Source organism: Etheostoma cragini, chromosome 8 (genome assembly GCF_013103735.1).
Source record: "Etheostoma cragini isolate CJK2018 chromosome 8, CSU_Ecrag_1.0, whole genome shotgun sequence".
NCBI lineage: Eukaryota > Metazoa > Chordata > Actinopteri > Perciformes > Percidae > Etheostoma > Etheostoma cragini.
The window spans coordinates 3,542,364-3,567,780 of NC_048414.1; the positions used below are offsets into that span (position 1 = coordinate 3,542,364).

A 25,417-nucleotide genomic window follows, 5' to 3' on the forward strand; every position below is an offset into this window, starting at 1 on the left:
AAAAAGTTCAATTCCACCCACAGACTCTGCAACAAAACTAATGCAAATAATAAAAATCACATTTAAAAGTTGTATTTGGTGTCAGCCAGTATTCCACCATTGTAGGGCCCTTTAACAGCACTGTCTTTTTGATTTGTCTTAGGAAATGGCTGCATATAAGATAGCAGCACTGCAGAAGGCCTTGGATGACAGTGTGCCCTCATCAGACCTTGAGAGGGCTAACAAACAGTACACAGAGCTAACGGTCAAATACAGAGACATGCTACAGAGGGACAGCCACCTGATGCAGAGAACCACCAACCTCGAACATTTGGAGGTATCATAACTAATGCCCTACCGCCCTAGTGTCTTCTTTACATATTTACCAGCACCTTTTATCATTGTATGAATTCTAACCGTTAACTGGCCGAGCCATATTTGTTATATCTTTTTCTGTCTTTCAGAGCGAGAATGAGTCTTTGCGGGAGCAAATCTCAGCTATGAATAAAGAACTGGAAATAACAAAGGAGAAACTTAATACTTTAGAGCAAGCATGGGACAACATCAATGCAATTGGTAAGCTAAAACTAAGAATAAGTTTGATTATATTCAGTTATTTCATCATTAAGAAAAAAATGTCTGAAACACCATAAACAGACTTTATTTTCTTTTAAATGTGTTAAAAGGCCCATAAAACCAGGCTTCAAAGGAACTAAAACAGTCTGCGACTCACTGAAAGAAGGGATCTGTTATGATCAAATCGTATATAAACAAAGCATGCACAGATTGACTGTGCCAAGTAAAGAAAAGTTCATTCTTAGGTGTGTTATCTTCATTTTGACTGCTTCTTTTGCAAAAAGGATCTGAAAAGGAACCTAAAAAATAGGTATAGTTAGAACCTGGTCTAAACCTGCTGGCAAAAATGCACCAAATAAGGAACACTCACTGCTAAATACTAAAATGGTTACATTTAAATTATAAATGTAAGTAAATGAGTATGAAACCATTTTAATTTGATTCCAGTTTTATAACTTGCTTTAAAACGATTAACCATAACTTACCTTGTACGTTTGTGGATTCCCCCCATAAATCGTAATCTCAATCAAATTTTGTGTTTCTTCCTTCAATATCAGGAGATGCAAATGGCATGGATAAGGCGGACAAAGCTTTGATCAACAAAGAAATGGTATCTTCCGCTAGGCGCATCACCACTCTAGAGATGAAGGAGCTGAATGAGAGGCAGAGAGCTGAGCATGCACATAAAATGTATGAACACCTGAGGAACACCCTCAAGCAGGTGGAAGACCGTAACTTAGAACTGGAGTCCAAGTTCGCAGAGGTATGAGGCCAAGGACAACAGGAGATGGGTTGTTTTCCGTCACACACTTGAGTCTTACTGTTGCTGAGGGTGTCTATGTGATAGATTTTAAATAGATTGTGCTAGGTGTAAAAGGCCATTTGGTTCACCCGGCAGACAAAGAGACTGCTTAGAAACATACAGAGTAATATACAGAATACATTTCTCAACAACTTGGTTTATGACCCCTATAAACTGCAACACACCTCAGTATGTGCCAGAATCGCACAAGTTTTTTTTTTTAAATAGACTTATTTAAAACATAAAAATCTTCTGTTTTTCTTAAGTTGACCAAGATGAATGTAGAGGCCCAGAGGGTGGAGCGGGAGCTGAGAGATGAACTGGCAGACAGCATCAGCAAAGCTGTGAGCGATGCAGACAGAGCCAAGATTGCAGAGTTGGAGAAGGCCGAGGCTGAGCTGCGCATTGAGGTTTCTAAGTACGTTTGACAATGTGCAGACCAGAGATAGGTCATTTACTTACTTTACTTTATTATTTGTCTATCCACACAAGGTAATTGGCAGTTGAAATGTTTATTTCTTTAATATAGACAGCACACACACATGCAATCCATGGGGGTAGCACAGGGTCAACTCATGATAAGGCTCACCTGGGGCAGTTTGTTGGATCTGGTGCGTTGCTCAAGGGAACCTCAGCAGTTGTGTCATTCCAAAAAATTCTTAAGCATGACCATTCCTGTGTTTTTTATTTAATCAATTAATTAATTGCAACTACTCAAAATAACTTATAACTTATAATGTTGGTAATAAAAGCATTTAAGCCTTTTATACTATTAAAATATATAGTTAATGAATGTAATGTGTTTATTTATTTTGTACAGGCTTCAAGAGGTGTCTGATGTGGCCATGATGCAGGCGTCTGCTATACAGGCCAGACAACAGTCCAAAGAGAAGGAAGTAGAAGCTTTGAGGAGACAAATACTGGACTACCAGGTAATTGGGTGGTTACCTGTTCATTACATTAGATTTTACTGTTGCTTTTCAAGTCAGAAGCTTTTATAAGGCTGACTGCCTGATAAACAGTAAACCACTGATTTACAAATACAATAAATGGGATTTTAACTCAGCATCTTAGCTACTTGATGCAGTGTAAGAACCCAGCATATCTGATAATGAACTGAACTTTCAGTTATCAGTTGACAGGCGACAATTAGTTATTGTTGTATTGCTCTTTATTTTACACAGAGGAATAAAAAGCTTCAGGCATTTCCTTTTTTGATAATGGCAAAAATATGGAAAGAAAGTCAAAATAAGTCCATGGTTAAAACATTTGTATAATTGCTCTGCCTCTCAATATTGGAAAGGTAAAGTATGTGGAAATGTATGAGTGAAAACACAAACAACCCTGGTTGTGTAGCCAACAGTTTGCGTACATTGAGTCGGGTGAATTGGATTTAAGCGTGTCTTCACAGCGTCATTTCTTTCCCTCAGTCACAGTCCGATGAGAAGGCCCTCATTGCGAAGCTCCACCAGCACATTGTGGCTCTGCAGCTCAGTGAGTCAGCTTCTTTGGCCAAGCTTGACGCTGCCACCTCTCAAATCCAGCAGCTGGAGGCCTATAAGCTGCGTGCTGAACAGCGACTGGATGCAAGTGAGCGCTCGCTTTTCCTCGCCCGCCAGGAGGGCAGAAATCGCTCCAAGCACCTACGGCAGACCATCCAGTCACTACGTAGGCAATTTGCCGGAGCACTGCCTCTTCCCCAACAGGAAAAGTTCTCTTTGGCCATGGTGAGCGTCCAGGAGGACAGAGCAAAAGCCCTGGAAGAGAAGAGGAAGGCCATGGAGGAGAGGAGGAAAGCAGAGGGCAGGGCTGAAGAACTAGAACTGAGACTTCAATGTCTGGAGGAGCTCATCTCAACACTGAAGGATGTGAAAGGGGCCCAAAGGGTAATTGTGGTTGATTGACAGATAGAAATGTTAAAATCTCTTCTTCTTTTTTTTTTAAATAGTAAAAAGAGAGCCTATTTGTTTGTGGCATATATTGCCCACAGGCAATCTGCAATTGTTGAAGACTACTCCACTGTAACACTAATAACAGGTAACTGAGTGGCACAAGAAGATGGAAGAGGCTCGTCTACAGGAGCTGAGGAAAGGCAGGGAGCTGGTGATCCAAAAGGAGGAGATCAGGTACCTGAAGAACCTTATGGAAGAGCAGGAGCGAACTATCCATGCGCTAGAAGAGGATATTGTGCATCAAAACATGGTAACAGAAAAACACTCTATGCACAAAAAATTTGCTGACACAAATTTGTTTCTTCAAAATGAATAAACAACCACTTGACAAACGCATCAGGTTTATACAAAAGCGTTGTTGTGTTGTGACTTAATTACCTCAGCATAAAGTGTGGAGAAAAGTGTAAGTATGATCACCTCACAGTTTTAACTGCTTCACTTGTTAAGGAGCTTGTAAGTGTGTCAGTAGTATTCTAGTGTTCAAAGTAATGCAGAAAACTCTTATTTTTGCCATGTCAAGCTTCAAGAAGAACGGCAGCTTGCATATGATCAGCGAGAGGTGGAACTGGAGCGCCAGCTGGACCAGTACGAGAAGCACCAGCAGGATATTCTAAGCAGTGGGGAAAAGGTAAACTTAGTAAAACACAAAAGGAAGTAAAACACGATTATTCAGAAACTGGCTGGTGTTCCCGAATCAGGGTATTACTATATTTGTGTTTTTTTTCAGTATGAGGATGGTACAGGATCCCTACCAGACCCGAGTCTACCTCTTGCTCATCAGTTACAGTTTGCTTTGGCTAAAATCAGAGAGCATGTCCGCACCGTGTCGGACACACAGGCCACCTGCAAAAGGTTGGACGAGGTATAGTATTCATTCCCTGTTCACACACTCAGTATTTCTTATAAATCAAATGCATAGCATATTGTTTGAAATCTAATTCCTTTCCTATGCAGAAGTTAAAAGAGAAAGAAGCAGTTCTGTGGAAGGCAGAACAGAACATTTTGTCCAGGGATAGAGTTATCAATGAGCTGCGTCTTCGGCTCCCAGCTGCTGCCAACAGAGAACGCCTGCTCGCTGACGTTTCCAAACATGAAGAGGGCCAGTCAGACAATCAGCCTACCCTCAAGCTGGCCCACCAGACCATCAAAGACCTCCAGGGTCGACTTGACAAAAAAGAGGACGTGCTAAAGAAATACCACAAGCAGTTGGCTCAAGCCAGACAGGTACAGTAATAAAAGGATGCCAAAAGTCTTTTATTTTAATTTCTATGTGCGTTTTAAGAGGCATTAGCTCCTTTTGTAAGTACTATTTTATCAGGGATTAGTTGCAGTACGTTGGAGATAAGGTTTATGAATGTCTTGACTCTCCAATGGGTGGAAAACTTGAAATCTCAGCACTTAGATTAAATAATTTTTAGAAGTCTTCACAGAAATATTCTGCCAATTATCTACTAATATTAACTCTACAGTGTTTATTTTTTCGGCGCATTTCTTTTAATTTTTCTATAACCAAAGCATTTGTGTTTCAATTAACCAGTACCTTGTTGATCCCAGGATCAGGAGGAGATGATAAAGAGACACCAGGAGGAGCTGAGAATGTTGCATCAGAAGTTGGACTTGCACACTGACACCTCCCTTGACCACTTCAGACAGACAGCAATGGTATGCATGCATCCATGCCTTGCTTTGTGAACCTTTTTTGTTGTTCTGCTCAAATAGCTGAGCTAAGGCTCACAACAACATTGGCAACAAAGACTGTGCCAAAGCAGAAGGTGTGCGGGAAGAAGGGATAAAGCACAGAGAGAGGAGAGGCTGTTAGAGAGTAGAAGGAGACAGCAAAAAAGATACAAGTGTACAAGAGAGCAAGATGACTGCACAGGAAGAAGAGAAAGACGCACAGCTGAGACATTCAGCCAAGAAAATGAATTTAAATAGATACAAAGCCCCCAGAAACCCTCCAAGTGAAAGTAAATAAGTACTGATGGACTAACTACTAGCTTCTTCACAATGAAAAATAGTTCAACTACATCTTATTAACTACATCTAGTTTAACTACTCTCAAAGAACTGTAGCTTGCCAAACCAAAACCACAGTACTTTGAAATAGTAGTTTAACTACATCCCAACTATGTTCTGAGTCTGGAATCTCATATAGTCACTAATGTCTTTTTCACAAGTGAAAAATAGTAAAGTGCTTGAGATAAGCTGCTTTCCCCTGGAACCTTCTGAGGAACTAATTGCATTTGGACTGCAGAGATTGGGGACATTATCTGGGGGCCTTTTCAGAATCAGAAATCAGAAATACTTTATTAATCTCCCAAGAGAAACTCTGCGTTGCATTTGCACAAATATTAGAAATATAATATAGAAATATATAAATAAAGAAATATAAGGAGTGTGGATATTTACATAGTTAAAGGAATATTGTGATAGTATTTACATAATTAACATTATAAGGTGTTGCAATGGTGAAAAGTAATAATAATAATAACATGAATAGTAGCAGTTAAGTATTGCAAACATTACAAGCCAGTGTTATTGCACAAAAACAGATATAATTGTCCCGTTTTAACCTCTAAGTGTGTGTGTGTCAGACACTTAGAGGGAGGAGTTATAAAGTTTGATGGCCACAGGAAAGAATGACTTCCTGTGGCCCTCTGTGGTGCATTTTGGGAGAATGAGTCGATCACTGAAAGTGCTCCTGTGATTGAGCAGCAAGCCATGGAGTAGTTGCGAGACATTGTCCAACATAGCATGTAGTTTGGACAGCATCCTCCTCTCTGACACACCTGACAGAGAGTCCAAATCCACCCCCACAACGTCACTAGGCTTGTGGATCAGTTTGTTGAGTCTGTTTGCGTCCGCTACCCTCAGCCTGCTGCCCCAGCATGCAACTGCAAAGAGGATAGCACTGGCCACCACAGACTCATAAAACATCCTCAGTATTGTCCTGCAGATGTTGAAGGACCTCAGCCTCCTCAGAAAGTAGAGACGGCTTTGTACCCCCCAAAAAGTCCCTGATCGTAGGGAAGTACTTTCTGAAAGTACAGGAACATTTGGAGTGAGGTATACAAGCACATCCTGCTGCTTTAACTCGTGTACTGCTTCCTTCATAAAATAAGGAAGTAGATCAATAGAATCCATTTATGACCATTTTAGGAAGAGGGGTGAAATGTATTTATTTGATATAATTAAAAGTAAGGTTAGGCCTTGCTGAGACAGTTTTTTCTTTTTCTTTTTTCTTCTTTTCATTTTGTTTCTTCTTGTTTTTATATACTGAATGATACTATCCTATGTCTTTTTTACTGTAACTCCAACCTGCCTATTGAACTGCAGATGGAAATTAGCACTCGGGCTGCAATCTGGCACATTTACGTGTACTGTTTTGCATGTTCATTGATGTGCATTGTCCTGAATAATAATAAAAAAATAATAATAAAGAAAAAGAAAACATTTCCGCAAGTAATTTAGATTTCCCTTTGTGTGTCTTTGAGCTCTATTTGAAATTTGGAGTTCTGCTTTGTTTAATGCTGCGTTAAGTGTTTAATTCACCCTACTTCCTTTGTCCAGGAATTAATGAAGAAGCCCACTATCAGTGTGCCAACCACCAAGCATTTGGAGCATCTGGCTGAGTTGGAGCAGACAGTGGCTGAACAGGACATCTCACTCGCCTCCGTCACAGAGAAGCTGAAGCTGGCCACTGCTGAGCTGGAGCGACAGAGGGACGCCATGGAAACACTGGCTAAGAAACACGCTGACGAGATTTCAAAGTGATTATCCCTTTATTAAACCAGTGTTTTGGTTTTGTTTTTCTAATGCATCCATTGTTTGTTTTTTTATCTTAGTGATTTAGGTAAGTGAGTACATGAATTATTGATGCAAATATTATCAGCAGTCAACATAATTAACAATTACATTTTTTATACACAGACTGACATACATCTATTTTTATCACATATTATATTAGTGTTAACATCCTTGAAACACTGAAATCAGCTGATCTCAATTTAGTATTTTTTAGATATTTTGAGAAAATGAACCCAAGATTAGCAGAGGAATAATTACACATTTAAGTTGTGAGTGTGAAATGCCAAACGTTGTACACCACTAATTTAACTGTAAGCACTTGGCTAATTGGCAACTCATCCCAGATTACACCTAATGTGTGAAATCTTTATCATGATATGCAGCTGATGAGGTACAGGGACAATGGGTGGCTCCCAGTTGAGCGTCAGAATTGGTGAAACTAATCTTGAAGCTGTGGTGATTGTATAGATCTTTTGTTCTGCCATATTGGAGATGTGTGTGAAGCATCCACATTTTGCCAAAAAGTTCTTCACTGGTCAACTTTACTCTAATCACGACTAACACCCCCTGCATACCATATTAACTACAGAACAGAAGAAACACATGGTCAGTAGAAAACAGTGCCCCCAACTGTATAGAGTCAGTAGTAATGACCTGGCGCAAATCAAAAATGCTTTCCCACTCATATGTCAGATATGAACTAAAAGTCACAGTACAAATATTTTAAAATGATGTAATAACACAAGTTAAGAAATCTCTATTTTATTAAAACAATCTAACAGAGAGGATTTGTTGCAGACTGGAGGTGTATCATGCTGCCCAGGTGAAAGCTCTGACTGGTGAGATTAAGGCCCAGATGGCCCAGATGGAGAAGGAGATGAACTACCTCCAAACTGAGCTGGCAGCCCAGAAGGAGGCCAACGTCCGCTCCCCCAGCAACACCATGAAAAACCTGGTTGAACGACTGAAAGCACAGCTCACCCAGAAAGAAAAACAGCTTAAGGTTGTTTTTTTATTATAAAAGTTTTCTTACACTTTTTGTGCTGTCCGTGGTTAGTCCTGTTGTCTTACAAAAATACCCAGATTCTGTGTGATGAAGTGGTAACCTGACCCTGATGTTTTCCTACTGTACTCCACTGAATTTATGCTGGTACTGAAACTTGAATAACATTTGAATAAATTCTGCTCTTCGGCCTTTATCTGGATACTATTTTCACTATGAATTTAAGTCCCCAAAGCGTACACACACATACACATCCATTATTCTATTATATGTCGAAGCTATACAGGAAAAAATGTTTATCAAGTTTTTACCAAGAATGAGTAGGGAGAGAGGAAATTTCCTATGTAGAAATGGATAACGGTGCATTAATTGAAAATGAAATATGACCACTACACTCATCACATTTATCATGCCTGACGTCTCTTTGATTCCTGTTTTCTCAGGCTCTCAGTAAAGCCCTGTTGGAGCTGCGGGCAGAAATGACGTCTGCTGCAGAGCAGCAAGTCATAGCCAGCGCTGCACAAAAAGAGGAGAATCTCAACGTACAGATGCTGGTTGACCGACACACCAAAGACCTTAAGGTGGGACCCCTTTATCATAATAACAGCCGCAGTTTTCATGTATGATGTATATCATTATTGACAATTATAAAAAGCTGTTCAACTAATTGACTGACACAAAGAAAACGTCAGGAGTAAATTAATTCAGATCACATTTCCATAAATTAGTAACATTCCATAAAGCAACACCAATAAAATGTACTCCCCCCTTTTTATACTCATCAACAACCAAATAGACACTACTGGTCTATTTTAATTTTCAGTCAAAGCCTATATGTCTTCAGTGTCCCTGAATAGTAGCTAACCGTAAAGTGAAGTTGGTGAACACATGACATGTGCCAGCTTCCTTAAATAGACAGCATATCTGACTCCAACGGACCCCTATTCTTTTCATTAATCACCAATACTGCTAATTGGAGGCTCATTTGGATAAAGAAAGTTAGCAGATTTGATAACTTTCTGATTAATCTGTGTAGCATAACTTGGCAGATTGTTCTATTTACAGATACTGGTTTACCTATAATGTTATTAGCCTGTTTTATTCCATGGACATTTGTACTTTTATAATGAGCTAGTGAGATAAGTCTAGGTATATTCTGTTATGTTTGTAATTGCCAGCAAATTTCATGAAAAGACCAAAACCAACAACTGTGTTAGCTAGTCCCTAAATACGTTGCTTCTTACCTGTGGAACTCCGCAGCATACCCATTTGTCTCTATTGTGGTCATTTATTATAAATTCCCAAATTTCAAAGTTTTGTTTAAAGAAAAAGGTTATTTTCTAAAACAGCTGACACAACATTTTAACTAATGTCACTGAAACAGGGTTTATTTAGTGCGTTTGTAGGGGACTATTTCCAGCTGCAGACTAATACACATCAGGCACACAAGTGCGTATTTATGGCAGCAGTATTGGTGCATGTGAGATTGACTTGAATTTTGAAAACAGTAGAGCTCTATGGCACATACATAGACAATACCCGTTAGTAGCATCAATCCATTCATGGTTTTGGGCTTTTTAAGCGATTTGTTGTCAATAAGAAAACTTTAGAATATCACAAGAAAATCCTTCTTCTGACAAAGGTGCGGGTGCAAGAACTCAATGAAGAACTTCAAGCTGCAAAGGAGTTTGCCAGAGCAGCCAGAGCCCGGGAGAACATCTTGAAACAGGAAGTGGAACGCCTAAACCAGGACCTCCAGAGGAGTCAGAAAACCGAGAGACGCTTGCAGGCTGAAAAGGACGAGAGAGAGCTGGAAATCCAGGATCACAAGCAGCAAGTCAAGAGGCTCAGCAGCGCCCTAAAGGTTAGTTTCTAAAAAGTGATGGATAACACACCATGCTAATGATTTGTAAGGAAGCATGCCACTCTGTTTGACCTTAGGCTGGAGCTTATTGTTGTTGTTATTACATCAGTTTGAAGTGAGACACTCAAAAACAGCCATATGACACAATATTATCATAACATTGTGTGGACAAATGGCAAGCTATTCAAACCATAACATGAAATAAAACTGTAAAATGTAAACAGAGGAATACATCAAGAATGGATACTCACATTTTTCTACGATTTAACCTCTAGTGGATATCTGAATATAGTTATTCAGCTATTCTTCATATTCTGTGTCTGTCTCTCATTAGATGAAGCCATGAGTTGTGACCTTAACCTTTGCAGTGGTAATGCCTTATATATAATACAGAATACCTGATGGTTAGGGCCACTGTCTCTCTCCACTGTACACTAATTAAGAAAAAGGAGGTGCTATGGAACTTTTTGTCTCTGTTGCTGACAAGAATCAACCAGAACCAGATGGAAAGGGGTCAACCATTGAGAATCTGCACAAGAAGATCAGGAAGCTTGAGTGTGACTTGGAGAAAAAAGCAGAGATGAAGGATGATCATGGAAAGGTTAGATCATCAATTCTGTTCTTAAAACTGCCATTTGTGTGTACGTTCATTTTACGTGCGACACGTTTGTCTTACAGAACAAAGGTGAAATTGTGCGTTGGGAGGAGGGTAAGAAGTGGCAGGCCAAGATAGAAAAGGTGAAGAATTTACTAAAGGAGAAGGAACGAGAGAATGAATTGCTGTCGAAACAGCTCTCCACTCTGAAAGACCTCTATGCCAGGTCAGCGTATGCATTGTACTGGATCGTTTACACGGTTTTCTTTGATTTTGCTCTTTGTATACATGACAGAATGATCAGTGTGTAAGATTTAGGGGGATCTATTGGTAGATATGGAATATGATATTCATTATTGTTTTCCTTAGTGTATAATCACATGAAACTAAGATTCATTGTGTTTTTGCTGGTTTAGAATGAGACTTTTATATCTACATGGAGTGGGTCCTCTTCCATTGTGCCCGCCATGTTGCACCGCCAACTGCAATAGGCAATTTGGAACATTTGGTTCAAAATGATAGCACAAGGGACTCAAGTTTGCAAACTTGAAATCATGATAAAAATCATAATCAGGCCATAATCAAGCTACTACCGCTTTCAAATCTGTTAAATGTCAAAACAGAGTGCAGCTAATTGTATTACCCTAATATTTCTATGTTTTTATTGTGCATGCAGACTGGAGCAAGAGAAGAGTGCACTGCAGAAAAAGCTGAAGGGTCGTGGTGTGACTGCTGATCAGGTGGTCGGAGTGCGATCCAGTGAACTGGAGAAGGAGATGGAAGAGCTGAAGAAGAAGAACTCAGACCTGGAGACACAAATCTTCACCATAAAGTATCTAGCAGTTGTATAAATAAGTCAAAGCAAGACACTAAAATTCAAGCATTTTTAAGAGTTACACATTTTTGTAGTTCACTATTGTTTATTATACTTGTGAATTACGTAATTAAAAAATATTTACCGAATTATATATAATCTTTATTTGAACTTGTAAAAACAGATTGATGAAAAGGAAGCCACGTTTACAACGTGCTGAATTGACATAATAATAACGGGAAGATTGTATATATGTAACACATTTCATACAATAAGATGCACTAATGTTTTTGCTGACGCCAACACACATGCCAGTACGGGTAAACTATTTGTAAACTCGCAGACAGCACCAGGCTTTACCTCGTGATGACGCCATGGAGAATCTGACCCTGAGGAACCGCTACCTGGAAGAGAGACTCCACTCCATAGAGAGCCAGATCTCCAAAGAGCCTTCATCAAGACCCTCTGTAAGTGCTCATCAACATGCGCAGGATATTCTCTGGAGTATCCTGATAATTACCATGATAACATGAATACATGATAATACGTTTAATGCTAGAATGATTAATAAAATGTACCTTATTTCATGAATTTGTTAAATGAGATTTATATTGTTTTAGTTATTCATTGAAGCCATTACCCTCAAATCTTACAACTTGTGAACTTTTCTTTTTCATTTACCATTTTGTAGACTAAAAGATGAATCTATGTCAATTGATAATGGACATACTTTTTTTCAGCCCTAATTACTTATTATAGAGATTACAATACCTCCCATTTGTTGCAGGTTGTCCAGTAGTCAGTCCACAATACATATTCTTACATGTACTGTACAAGACCTCATTTCACATCTCTGTAAAATGTGTTCCTGTTAAGCCAAAACGTTTTTTCTTCAATCTCTCTATTCATCATTCTTTACTCTCTTTCTTTATGTATCTCCTTCTTCATTGGATTTAATCTGATTTATTGCCTATGAAGGCAAAAAGCTCCTCTTCATGGGCTTTGAGAAGGATGTGTTCTGTCACTTGTGATGTTGCGGATGAGGCATGCGAAGGGAATGCAGCGCAGCATCTGTCTGAGTCCTACAGCCGCTCTGTTAGCCTTGGAACTGTTGAAGATCCTGCTGATCAACAGAGAGAGCCAAAGCAAAGCCAGGTAGCTAGAGAAACCCAAACCAGCGTTGTGGGAGCAGAGGATGTTTGCACGGAGCAAGAGTGCTTGAGTCCTGATGTCGCAGAAGACACGGCAGCAAACAACGCTGATGTGACCGGAGAAGAAGAGGACGCCAGTCAAGTTGTAGAAGATGACACAGAAGCAGAAACTATAGATCATCCACGAGACATCCAAGGTGGTTCTGAACTGGAAGAGGTTGAAGAAACACGGACCATTAAAGGAAGTGAGCCGGATCCTGAGGATCCGTCGGAAAGAACAGGAACTGTTCTGTCATCCTCTGAGCCAGCCGTGGCGGGAACGGGCGCTGAAGCCTTGAATAACGAAGGTGTTTGTGAACGAGATGATCAAGATGATGATGATGTGTGGCTTAGGGAAGAAAAGACAGAGGAGGCTGAGGAACAGGCTGATCTGAAAGATAAAGAGGTTGTGACAACAAAGGATGTAACGGAGGTACATAAACCAGAACCGTCTTGCTCAGAAGAACCAGATGTGGACGTCAGCTCCGAACTGAGCAACCACTCACTTTTTATCAGGAAAAAAAGGGATGATCGTGTACGAAAACAAGAGAGCCGATCTCTTAGATATCTGAAGGTACTGCAAGCTTTTGTAGTCACCCAGCTGAAGTGTTAGTGTCATGATAGCTTTGTGGTAGATGCGGCAGAACAAAACTTTAAAAGTTTAGTTTAAAAGTAAAATACAGTAAGTGTGCGTGGCTTGTTAGCGCATTGGTGATTTCTCTGCATTGTCTGTTACGGACTAAAGGTTTCTGTGGTTGTGTGTAGGTAGAGACAGTTCCGTGACCCTAAGAAACAATAGAGCTGTTCTTCTACTCCCTTAAAGCATTTGATTTTGAAGGTTCTATCGGTTCCTCCACAGCAGTGTTTATGTCTATTATGACTTTCCATTATTTTCACCTGGATGATTTTGTGTCATTCACTTCCTATAGACTTCGGGTCGAGGCACTGGCACTCCCTCACAGAGAGATCAGGACCTTCAAAAAGAAAACCTCAAGCTGGCCTCTGAGAACCTGGAGCTGCGCTTTCAGGTGGAGCAAACCAACAAAGATTTACCAAGACTTAAGGTACAATGTGCATAACCTTCATTGAGAAGTCGTTGCTTTGTGCTATGCCATGGTTTGATATTGGTGCTGAGTGTGTAAGGCATGTTATAGAATCAGTTTGATATTTTGGGATATCTGCTTATTTACAGTTCCAGGAGTTAGATACAAAGAATGAAACTAATCTTGTGTCCGAAAGTGGTAACAGTCCTCATCAGTGAGAGCTGTTTTCTCTTGATTTACAACTTGACCATTTGCCTTAGGTTAAATTCTTCTTTAAAAATATTACAATTCTGATTCAATTAAAAGTGACTTCATTCATTGTGTCAAATGTCTTCTCTGTCTGCGTTTAATTCAGTATCATAACTTTCCAAACAGTTCAACAAAAATGTGTAGAATCCCATATATTAATTGAAAAGATATAGTAGTACAATATTGACTTAGGTAAGAGCAAGTGTTTTTGGCAAAGAGTGTTTTATGTTTAGTTTTTCTCTTGTATGTGTTTCACAGAATCAAGTTGCAGACCTTAAGGAGATGTGCAGTGCGCTGAAAAAGGAAAAGGCAGAGGTGGACAAAAAGCTGACCCACATACGTGGAGTATGTCAACTTAAAGTCACCTGTTGTTTCTGTACACAAGTATTTTACCAGAAATGACTAAACACAGAAATAACAACAAATAAGAGTATACACATCTATACGGTTTGTGAAGTGAAAAAACACAAAACAAACAATGACATTAACAAAAATGTAATTTAATAAGAAACAAATAGTGAGATAGAAATTGGATAGCAGCAATTGTAGATCATAAAAGTGATTTCTAATGTTTTCCTCATCAGTCCGGTCAAAGTGGTAAAACCATACCTGAACTTGAGAAGACCATTGGGTTGATGAAGAAGGTGGTGGAGAGGGTGCAGAGGGAAAATGAGACGCTAAAGAAATCCAGCGCACCTGCAAATCAAGACAAGGTCGCAGCCTTGGAGCAAGAAACCGAAAAACTAAAGGTTGTTGACCACCACGTCTTACACGTCATATATGTTCTGTTGGAAAAGTTTATTAATGTATCTGTTCTGTTACTACAGCGCATGTTAACTATAGTTTGCTTTTGTTTTTTTCCTAGGCTGACTTAGCAAAACTAAAGAGTCAAAGTGAAGCTGAGCTGAGCTCCAAACTTGAAGCTAAAACCAAAGGACTGGAGAAAATAGTCATGGAAAATGAACGTCTACGCAAGGAGATCAAAAGGGTGACTACATACTGTATATGTTTAGTTAATTAGTTCCACAATAAAATGTAAATGTTCCAAAGCAGTTTCTGAAGAAAAACATTGTAATCTTTAATAATTTTGATTTCAAAGTGGGTGTCTTAGTGTTTGGTCACTAGCTTCAGAAAATGGATTCAGAGACTGAGTCCTGAAAACTTGTCGGTCACAAAACGTTTTTTATCGTTGATGTGACTGTGACAAAAAAGTTAAAAAATAAATCAATAAATAAAAAAACACCATTACTTTTTAAACTTATTTGAGCAAAATACAATTCTGCAAAATGTCCAATGTCTTTTACAGCCTGTTTACCACGGGTGTACGATTCAGAAAATGTCACGATAAGGTTCCGATTTTTAGGCTCACAATTCAATTCAATATGGATTATTGATTCTCGATTGATTAAAATGATTTACAGGAGGTAAATGTAGTTAATTTTATAAACAGTATATATATATATATATATATATATATATATATATATATATATATATATATATATATATATATAATTCATATGGATTTGTTTGTTATTTGATATTTCAACATCCTCTTATTGATGTATGTGTATGTTGTGTGTGATGACTGTAAGCTACTGGGACCTTGAATCTATCTATCTATCTATCTATCTATCTATCTATCTATCCATCCATCTATCGATCGATCGATCTATCTATCCATCTATCCATCTATCTACCATGTTATTGCAGTAGACATACAATAAAAAATCGGTAGATCTTGAATTGCGATTTAAATACAAATCGATTTTTTTGCACACCCCTACTGTTTATGGTGTTAATGGAAGGTAGAATTATTATGTGCTGAAGATGTTTGTCCTGGAGGTTTTTACAATGCCAATGATTGTTTTGACAGAAGTGTTTCTTTCATAACTAGGATTTCTCATTTGTGATAAAACCTTGTGAATATGTGTTTTCATCTGTGCTGTCCCACCTGGGTATGCGTGTTTCCCATTGCTACAGGAGATGGAAGCTACCGAGAGGCTGAGAGTGACCAAGGCGACTCTGGAGGCGACCAATGAGAAGCTTGAGGCAGAGCTTGAAGAAACCAAGCAAAGACTGCGAGCAGCTCTATCCAAAGCCATCCCCGAGGGAGCTGACAGTAAAACCTGGAAGGCGTCTGTGGTAACAAGGTCAGCTAACTGTTTGTTTTACTGCATGATATGAGGAAAATATGCTATATGTTGAATAATGACGTTGAATAACACAATACTTATGTTTTAATAAATAGACATTAAAGTGTACTCGGTTCTGCATTTCTGCTGCTTTTTAGTGTAATAAAATACAGCAACTCGCTTGTTGAATTTAAAACAAATAAAAGGAATTCATTTGTTTTATTGGATATATTGAATATTGAATTGAATAAAAAGGCACCACAAAAAAAAGATTAACACTTGCGATACTACAGTTTTTTAAAATGTAATTTTACTTTCCTGAGCAACTCCACTAAAAGAAGAAATTAAAATACGCACAGAGCTATACAACAATTACACATAGAGTACAAAGATGAAGACATATCAAAAGCCGTAGCAAAGAAACAGACCGACAAATGATTTTTAAGGCGATACGATACAAATATTTGGTTATTTAAAAATCTGATATTACAACATATATATAAACTTATAAAATATGAAACCCAAAGTCCTTTGAATAAAAACACAATAACAAAAAAAATCAGTGTTGCCAAAAGTGACGTAGTAGAGTGCCTTCTGGTGGCCAACTATCCAACGCTCATAACATGGTTGACCATCTGTTTTTATTTTATTTGAAATATTTGAAAGCCAGTCAGTGGTGTTATGTTTAGGGTTCGTCCGTGAAGAGAACACCTCTCCAACGTGGTAAGAGCAAGTGTTTTTGGCAAAGGGTGTTTTATGTTTAGTTTTTCTCTTGTTTGTGTTTCACAGAATCAAGTTGCAGACCTTAAGGAGATGTGCAGAGAGAGAGAGAGAGAGAGAGAGAGAGAGAGAGAGAGAGAAGCCCTCTTTTCTTTATTACCTAGTCCATTAGTCTTATGTAGGGACAGTTATTATAGATAAGCTCAGGAATTCAAAACCTCGGCCCCGTGTCCTTCACTTGTAGAAGCTCCAGGCTACAAATGCAGTTTACACCGTGTGAGCCAGTTGTTTCTCTTCCATCGGCAGAATGTTTGAGAACAAGATGAAGGAGTTGGAGAAGGAGCTCTCCCAGAAGACCTCCAGTCTGTCTGAGCTCAAACACCAGCTGAAGGAGGTGAACGAGCGCGAGGAGAGAGCTCAGATAAACATCCGGCAACTTGAAGATCAGGTACACTTGATACTCTTGACAAACTGGATCGCATTTTCACATTTGTGATTTGGCCGTGGGCTTTTGTCAAATGTTGAATCAAGTATTAATATAATACTTTTCTTTAGTAGACAGTAGTCTTAATTATTGTAATATTTTTGTTGCAGTTTGCCATGAATCGGTTTTTACATAAAGGTCAAGGCTCAGTCTGTTACAAACGGATTTGGTCTGGTCTGGATGGCTTTTTGCTTTTGTTCAAAAATGTGTATCATCTAAAGAGCAAGTGCCTAGTCTTTGAGTCGATTTTGCAGTCACAGATGCTATTTAAGTGTTACAGCCATTAAATGCTGCACTTTCCTAAAGTTGAGGGACATCGAGGGATGGATTCATTAAAGAATAATAACAAATAATGGTCAAATTCAATAGGGTCACAAAGCGCTTTACAACAGATACAATTATAAATATTTAAAAGACACAGGTTTCCCAAAAGCTAGCCGTAACAAGTGAGTCCCTTAAAACAGTCCACATTCTCAGCAGACCTAATGCTGGTTGGCAGAGCATTCCAGAGTCCGGGTGCCATAGCAACAAAGGCTCTATCCCTACATATCATCAGACGAGTGCGCGGCGTGGATAGCAGATTTTAGTTGGTAGACCTGAGAGACCTGGAGGGGGTGTGTAGGTGAATTATGTCGGCAAGATAAGGAGGGGCCTGACCATGTAGAGCCCTATAGGCTATGTTAAGAATTTTGAATTGGATCCTGTAGGTTACAGGAAGCCAGTGAAGGGAGCAGAGTAGAGGGGTGATATGGGTGCCCCTGTTTGATCTAGTTCAAAGCTTCCTGGCTCCTCCCCTCCTCTTCCCATAATGCAATTCAATAGTGTGTAGTTAGACTCTCCCTGCCCGGTTACCCACATTTTTTTCAAACCCCGAGCCCCCAGTTTATAACACAGGCGTTCTGTTTAAATCCAAGTCCAAGTGGCAAAACCCCTCTTGACATCACAAAGGTTGTTTTTTTTAGACTTTGAAAGATCCACCAAAGAAGTCACAGAAGACATTATACAACTGTTTTCCCAGAGTAGTTATGTCTATAAACTGCCGTTTACATGTAGAAAAGGATGGAGTTCTCCTTTTAAAGAAAACACCATATGTGCATGTCTTGTGTTTGTAACAAAAAAGTTATCAATGTTTGGAAAAGTGCTGCAGAATTAATGGCTTTGTCACTTCTTAGGTTGACATGTTAAAAAGCTTCCCCACTGCTGCAAAGACAGGAGGAGGACTCACCAGAGAGTTCCAGGCAATGAGGTTTGTTAATGAGTAATAGCGGGGGTTTTACCTGGCTCAGAATGGGTCTTTGGGAGACACATGAAGTGAAGGACTGGGGGTCCTCCCCCAGGAAGATTTGACTTCCTGCATTCTGATGTTTTAAGCACCAATTTATGGTGAAAGTGTCTTTTATGTATCTTGAGGAAATGTAATAATTGATTTAATGAAAACTCTTTATTGATCTATTTACACACTGTTGTTATTACACACTACACACATGGGTCCACCTCCATACTTCCGGAAAAAGTCATAGTACAGTATCTGACCTAGTATATTGTTTCTGTTTAAAGTATGTATATATTGTGTATATATTAGTGTTTGTTTTGGTTGTTTTGTATGTGTAAGCACATTCTGAGTAACGATGCTCCAAAGAAAAATTCCTCCCATGTGTCCTCATACCTGGCAAATGATGCTGATTCTGATTCTAAAAGAAGTTAATTAAAAAAAAAAGATCCCAAATAAGTCATGGTATAGTATCTCGAATTTCATAGTCATAGTATAGCACAACAATCACAAAAAATCATAGAATGTTGGAAATAAAGTCATAGTATAGAATGTCACAAAAAACATTGAACAACACAAAAGAATTTAGTATAGTATGTTATAAATGTGATAATTTCCAATCCTGTGAACTTGGAATCTTGTTTTTGCCAAAAATCTGAATGTTGTTGATCTTGTCTTCAGAATGATCAACACGGAGCTGGAGAAGGAGAACAAAGAACTGAAACAACAGCTGACCGAGTACAGTGAGCGGTACGGTGCAACATCTTCTAAACTGGGTGAGACTTCCAGACTACATTTTTTGCAAATGAAGCTGTCTAAAATTGGAGTTCATTAAAGGAACACACCGACCTATTGGGACTTTAGCTTCTTCACCGTATCCCCCCAGAGTTAGTTACATTCACTTCTCATCTCTGCGTGCCGGAACTCTGTCTGAAACCCACCACTAGCCTAGCTTAGCACAGAGGCTGCGGGTAACCGGCTCCAACTAGCCTACTGCTCCTAATAAGTGACAAAATAACGCCAACATGTTCCTTTTTACATGTTGTGATTTGTATAGTCACTAACTCTAACTCCGGGGATACAAGCTAAATGAATATGTATAAGAATATAATGAATGTATAAGCTAAAGTCCCAATAAATTGGCTTGTTCCTTTAAGTAATTCTGTTGTAATTTTTCTCAACATCAAGAGTTTGAAAATATCTTTTTGTTATTAAGTAAAAAACAAAGGCTTGCAAAGTAGTCAGTTGACAGTTGCTGTTAACAGAAAAACATGCCACATATTTCCGATTTGAACCTGACACTGAAGAGCAAGGATGCATCTACAGTAGCTTGAGAAGGTTTACACACCCAGGCTAAAATTGAATAAAAAACCATCTTTTAGAAATTGATCTTAATGCCTTAATTAAAAAAAAATTGGAAATCCGACCTTTTAAGGACACCAATTTTCTTTGTGACTGAAAAATGTATTTTAAATAAATAAATATTCTTCCTTAAAATACACGGGGCATAAGTATAATGTTATGTTATGTTAAATTCCCATAGAGGCAGGAACATTTTTATATTTAAAGGCCAGTTATTTCATGGATCAGGATACTATGCATCCTTATACAGTTCCCTTGGCCTTTGGAATTAAAATACCCCCCCTTCATCACATACCATTCACCATACATAGAGATTAGCATCGGGAGCTTTCCATAAAATCATCTCTGAAAGCAAATCAAACCAGCTATTAGGCCAACTGAAAGAACACCATGCCAATCTCTAGGTATGGTGAAGAGTATGTGATGATGGGGGGTTAGTCTAATTCCAAAGACCAAGGGAACTCTATCAGGATGCATAGTATCATGATCCATGAAATAACTGGCCTTTAAATATAAAAATGTGCCTGCCTCTATGGGAATTTAACATAGTGGTGTGTATACCTATGCTCCCTGTATTTTACGGAAGAACATTTATTTATTTATTTACAATACATTATTCATTCACAAAGAAAATTGGTGTCAATAAAAATGTTATTTTCCCACATCTATTTGAAAAAAAAATCTTTTTTATTCCTTTTTTAAATCAACTTTAGCATGGGTGTGTAAACTTTCTCAAGCCACCATAGATGAGCTATATGTCATCTGTACATGCTAGCTTCTTTATAATCTGCTATGTTCAGGTCATTAAAACTCTGGTTAATGACATCACACATTATGGCCCCATCATTTTAAGTTAGACAGACAACAGCCTAATGTATGTGATGTTAATTGCTATAAAGAAAACCAGATTTCCCTCTTGTATTCTTAGACTACGGGAAGCTCAAACAACTTCTGCAGGCAGCCCAAACAGAGAAAACAGCACTGCAAACTGAGATCATAAAACTGAAGAAAGAACTGGAGAACTTTGACCCGACATTTTTTGAAGAGATTGAAGACTTAAAGTATAACTACAATTTAGAGGTGAAGAAGAACATTCTGCTGGAGGAACAGCTGAAGAAGGTGTGCGACCAGTTTGGTGTAAAACCTGAACTGCCCAATGTGTCCATTGGGTAACTCGGGGTTACGGTGCCTTGTTTGTTTTTAAAGACGTTAGGACTGTTAAAACTACACCAAGATGTACTTTTAGTTTTTTTCAATTTAGATCTCTGACCGGGTATCAACCCTTAATACAATGTTAGTCTCAACGCAAATGAGTTTGTATCATTGTTTCGAAAACGCTGAGGCACCAAACGGTGGTGCCAAAACTAGCAGGGAAGCACCAACAGGGCAATTAACAAGAATCCTTTTTTCCTGTGGTCAATACCAATAATAATAATAATAATAATAATCTTACTGTGAAGAGGACAATACATATTGTTTCTACTATAAAATATTTAGAAAGCCTTCCTTTTATCAAACCTTTCTGTAATAACCTTAGTTGTTCTATATGGAGACTCATTACTACTAGACCCTATCTCCTTTTGACAAAGGATACTAACAAGCAGAATAACTTAACATTGTCATTTATCTGAACCGTAACATTACATTTGTTACTTGTGGGCCATTAATATAAAGTGCATCCCTTCTGATCAGATTTGTAAGCTTGTTTACTTATTCATCCTAACAGCCTAAAAATTGTTTATCAGAAAAAACAAGTGATGTAGCTCCTAAAGTTTCTTCCATAAGGCAGCTTATTCTGTTAATATTCAACCTATTTATTTCTCTCTGTACAGTTCTGACAGTTTTTCTATGTTCTGGTCAATAAAGTCGCTTTTATAATCAATTGAATAAAAAAAAATAATCCGTTAAATACAAATGTTTACTTGTCATTTATTCATTTAGCAATGAGAGTACAGTACATACAATATTTACAGTATATTAGTGGAACATTTTGAACAAAAATGTCCAGTTGGTCAGTCATGTTTACACTAAAGCTGGACACATTTCTGCAAATGTCAAACATCTGCAGGCTTTAATACGCTCCTCTGTGCCCGCCCCTCTGGAATTATATTGACAAAAATATCTGGCAGCCATTTTAAATGGAACGTCCTCAGAGTAACAGCAGAAGCTTAAGAAAAAGGAAAGTTTCAATATCTCCGACTGTGTTCACAAGTCAAAGTGGATGTCCGGCAGCCGACTGAAACAGTGTCCATTAAGTCTGGAGAAGGATGTGAACAGGTCCTGGCTGCTGTTGTATTCGTCAACATGAATGACCACCGACTTGTCACCAAGGCAGGTTTCCCCATCGGGCCACCTCAGTCCCAGGTGATGACGATGAACCTAGAGACAACGGCCAGTGGTTATCGAAGTTTTGGATTTCTTCAAAAAAAAAAAAAAAAACATAGTGATTTATATTTAAAACCTCACTTTTATAACTAATTAAAATGTTTGTGTTATTCAGTCCAGTTCCCCCTCCTATAAAATTGTTTGAGTATGGTGAGTTAAGAGTCATGGTGATCGACACTGGATGGGAAGTTTTCTAACCTTAATGAGTGTGCCGTCGTTGCAGTGCCAGACGATGCCCTCAACTCGGCCCTCTGGACTCTCCTGGAACCAGGAGCACAGCTGCTGGAAGTCCACCGGTGGAGGGTTTCTGATCCCAATGCTCCCGTGGGGCACCAGGCAGTGGAGGGGCTGCTTCTTACTCCCCAATCCTGTTAGAACAAAACAACGTTGTTGCTAATAAATAATTCAGTGCTTCTGTTACTGTTCCAATAGGATTAAAGACTTTTTTACCACTGGTATGCAGAAATGTTATTACAAGTGGGTCCGCATTTTATCTTCATTGTGAGTGGGCGAAGCTCTACACATTCCTAACAACTGTAACGCACTGGTGATTTTTGTCATGGGCGAGTCATGGCGTACTAGCCTTACTGTAAGGTGTGTTCAGGGCAGTTCTAGGCAGCGGGAAGTGATCGTGTCATTGACCAACAAAAACCTGGTCTACAGTCAACGCAGCATTTCATTGTTATTTTAACAGCGCATTAGTGCCTATGCACCTAGAGTAATGCACAGCACGCACACACTATGCTTGTTACACATAGCAATAAAACTCTTTAACACGTCATCACTGGGTGCTAGATGAAACTTTAGACACCACAATATTGCAAGGGCCACCTGCACAATTGGTTCATTTACATTTTTTAGCATACCATTATACATTTAGCATATTACTTAAGCAGTTGCACAGTTTCCCCATCCTGTATATATATTTTTCTTATATTTTGTATTATTATTATTTCATGTATATTGTATGTATGTATTTTTCTTCCAATGTGCTGCTTTAACCGCGTGATTTCCCATTTTTTGGGATCAATAAATATCCATCTATACACACAGGATGAGCCAGCAGTACACAATCATGCAAAAAGATTACATATAATAATACATTTTATTTAAAGGCGCCTTTCTTGGCACTCAAGGACGACAACAATATTAGGGCGCAAATCCGCCACCATAATAGCAATTGGCCTTGCTTTTAAAGGGAATGGGAGATGACAGTTATTGGTTTATTGCATTTTACGCCACACCTATGAATTAATGAAAACCCGGTTCAAAAGTATATCTCTTGCACGGACCCTTTTTTCCGCCATAGGACACGCCCTAAACGCACCTGCGCCATGCGCTTTGACCATTAAAACAGGGCCCTATGCATTAGTTCAACACATGATACTGTAACTTAATACATTTTTTCCACACTAGGCTTTTTTTCGACATACAATACTAAGACTTTTTATGATACGTTTTTGATGTAATATACTATGACTTTTTCATGGTGCGTAAAACAGTAGACCAATTCCGTGTTTTGGTACAGTTGGTTTCCAGATGCAAACAGTACAGGAGTACACGGGAAAGTGTGAACATCACTGTCATACTGTACTGCTTTATTCACTTTCAGCGCGTTGGTTGCAGCATCTTCTTGCCCCGTCTCTCTGCTATGCCCCCTTCATGTAAAAGCGGCAGTGAAAAATGTGTTTACCACTATGATGGTTAAACCACACACTGGCATTTAAACAACAATTTTTAAATGCCCCCCCCCCCAGACACTACCTTAAATAAATATTAAAAGGAAAATACAGTATCCCATTACCATAAGGGTTTCCATTGACGTTGGTTCCAATGAGCTCCAGGGTTTGTTCCAGGAGGTCAGCCAACGGGACCGCTGCAATTTCTAGCATGTCTTCATCGTCGGAGCTGGGCCTGAGAACAAGAGCCGCCCCGACTCCATCATCCACCACAGACGCGTGCCAGCAGTACTGTTTGTTGTCCTTCTCCACGGGAACCCATCCTGAACAAATTAAAAAGGACCAAATCACTACTTCTGCAGGCAGCATCGTCCACAATGACAGAAAACAAAACATGTCCACCATGTTCCAAGTCAGAAATAATACTGCTTCTCCTTCCAGGAACTTGTATCTCTTCCTCTCATCTATGTAAACCGAAACCTTTTAGAGTGCACTACCGTTCAAAAGTTTGGAGTCATTTTTGAAAGAAAAGCACTGATTTTGTCAATGACAAAACTAAACTAATAAAAGACTACTCTAGCTGGAAGTGGCAGATTTTTAATGGAATATCTACACAGGTGTACAGAGGCCCATGTCCAGCCACAGGGGCCCCCTCATATTCTATTGGTACATTGTGTTACCTAATCGTGTTAAAAGGCTACTTGATGATTAGAAAACCTTGCTGAAAACTGTTGTGCTGATTAGCAAAGGTATAAAACCGGCCTCCCTTTGAGCTAAGTGAGTATTTGGAGCATCAGCCTTCGGGGTTTCGTTTATACTCTCAAAACGGCTGAAAAAAAAACAGTATATTCTTCTCCTGAGGAATGAAGGCTATTCCGTGCGAGAAATTGCCTAGAAACTGAAGATGTCTTACAACGGTGTGTACTACTCCCTTCAGACAACAACCAAAAACGGGCTTGAACCAGAAAGGAAAGAAGTGGGCACAACTAAGCAAGAGGACAAGTACATTAGAGCCTCTAGTTTGAGAAATAGACGCCTCACAGGTCCTCAACTGGCAGCTTCAATAAATGGTATCTGCAGAGCGCCAGTCTCATCGTCCACAGGGAAGAGGCGACTGCGGGATGATGGCCTTCTAGGAAGAGTGGCAAAGGAAAAGCCACATCTGAGATTGGCCAATGAAAGGAATGGATTAAAAGGTGCTCTAAGCGATGTTGGGTGACATTACTTCTTGTTGACGTTCAAAGTTATTTTCAAAGAAAACGAGACTAGCTTGCCCCTCCCTCCTCCTCATCCCCTCCACCAAATCCTTGTCGTTATTAGCTGGAAAGCTGGAACACTGTGTATTCTTCGTGGTGCAGGTGGGCACCGTTTGTTTTTGTTGCCGTTTGTGGACCCTGGGCTGTCTACAGAGACCGTGGTTTTTACAGTGTGTTCTGGGGACAGGCAGCTTGCAGATAGTGAGATGTTTGCTGTACGTACAGTGGGTACGGAAAGTATTCAGACCCCTTT

At 39.1% G+C, this 25,417-nt stretch overlaps 2 protein-coding genes across 11 annotated transcripts in view; one reads left to right on the forward strand and one right to left on the reverse strand.

The window, feature by feature from the left end:
* cep290 (centrosomal protein 290) overlaps positions 1 to 21,145 on the forward strand; it is a 39,797-nt gene extending 18,652 nt beyond the window's left edge. For 5 of the 10 annotated variants that reach the window (XM_034878218.1, XM_034878221.1, XM_034878220.1 and 2 more), the window contains 29 exons: positions 143 to 316; positions 444 to 555; positions 1,110 to 1,318; positions 1,624 to 1,775; positions 2,178 to 2,289; positions 2,788 to 3,243; positions 3,395 to 3,559; positions 3,830 to 3,937; positions 4,037 to 4,171; positions 4,264 to 4,533; positions 4,864 to 4,971; positions 6,879 to 7,078; positions 7,914 to 8,118; positions 8,562 to 8,699; positions 9,761 to 9,982; positions 10,470 to 10,583; positions 10,661 to 10,803; positions 11,254 to 11,409; positions 11,735 to 11,858; positions 12,370 to 13,155; positions 13,511 to 13,645; positions 14,132 to 14,218; positions 14,458 to 14,622; positions 14,739 to 14,861; positions 15,857 to 16,026; positions 17,035 to 17,176; positions 18,385 to 18,458; positions 19,164 to 19,258; positions 20,773 to 21,145. In XM_034878218.1, coding sequence (XP_034734109.1) covers positions 143 to 316; positions 444 to 555; positions 1,110 to 1,318; positions 1,624 to 1,775; positions 2,178 to 2,289; positions 2,788 to 3,243; positions 3,395 to 3,559; positions 3,830 to 3,937; positions 4,037 to 4,171; positions 4,264 to 4,533; positions 4,864 to 4,971; positions 6,879 to 7,078; positions 7,914 to 8,118; positions 8,562 to 8,699; positions 9,761 to 9,982; positions 10,470 to 10,583; positions 10,661 to 10,803; positions 11,254 to 11,409; positions 11,735 to 11,858; positions 12,370 to 13,155; positions 13,511 to 13,645; positions 14,132 to 14,218; positions 14,458 to 14,622; positions 14,739 to 14,861; positions 15,857 to 16,026; positions 17,035 to 17,176; positions 18,385 to 18,458; positions 19,164 to 19,258; positions 20,773 to 21,017 — 5,325 coding nt within the window. In that variant the 3' untranslated portion in view covers positions 21,018 to 21,145. The remainder of the gene's footprint in view (positions 1 to 142; positions 317 to 443; positions 556 to 1,109; positions 1,319 to 1,623; positions 1,776 to 2,177; positions 2,290 to 2,787; positions 3,244 to 3,394; positions 3,560 to 3,829; positions 3,938 to 4,036; positions 4,172 to 4,263; positions 4,534 to 4,863; positions 4,972 to 6,878; positions 7,079 to 7,913; positions 8,119 to 8,561; positions 8,700 to 9,760; positions 9,983 to 10,469; positions 10,584 to 10,660; positions 10,804 to 11,253; positions 11,410 to 11,734; positions 11,859 to 12,369; positions 13,156 to 13,510; positions 13,646 to 14,131; positions 14,219 to 14,457; positions 14,623 to 14,738; positions 14,862 to 15,856; positions 16,027 to 17,034; positions 17,177 to 18,384; positions 18,459 to 19,163; positions 19,259 to 20,772) is intronic. The other 5 variants (XM_034878222.1, XM_034878219.1, XM_034878226.1 and 2 more) reach the window with 5 other exon arrangements.
* Positions 21,146 to 21,881: 736 nt separating this feature from the next.
* Positions 21,882 to 25,417, reverse strand: part of c8h12orf29 (chromosome 8 C12orf29 homolog) — an 8,116-nt gene continuing 4,580 nt past the window's right edge. Inside the window, exons 5-7 of the mRNA XM_034878868.1 lie at positions 24,034 to 24,231; positions 22,428 to 22,597; positions 21,882 to 22,223 (exon numbers count right to left, since the gene is read on the reverse strand). Coding sequence (XP_034734759.1) covers positions 22,050 to 22,223; positions 22,428 to 22,597; positions 24,034 to 24,231 — 542 coding nt within the window. The 3' untranslated portion in view covers positions 21,882 to 22,049. The remainder of the gene's footprint in view (positions 22,224 to 22,427; positions 22,598 to 24,033; positions 24,232 to 25,417) is intronic.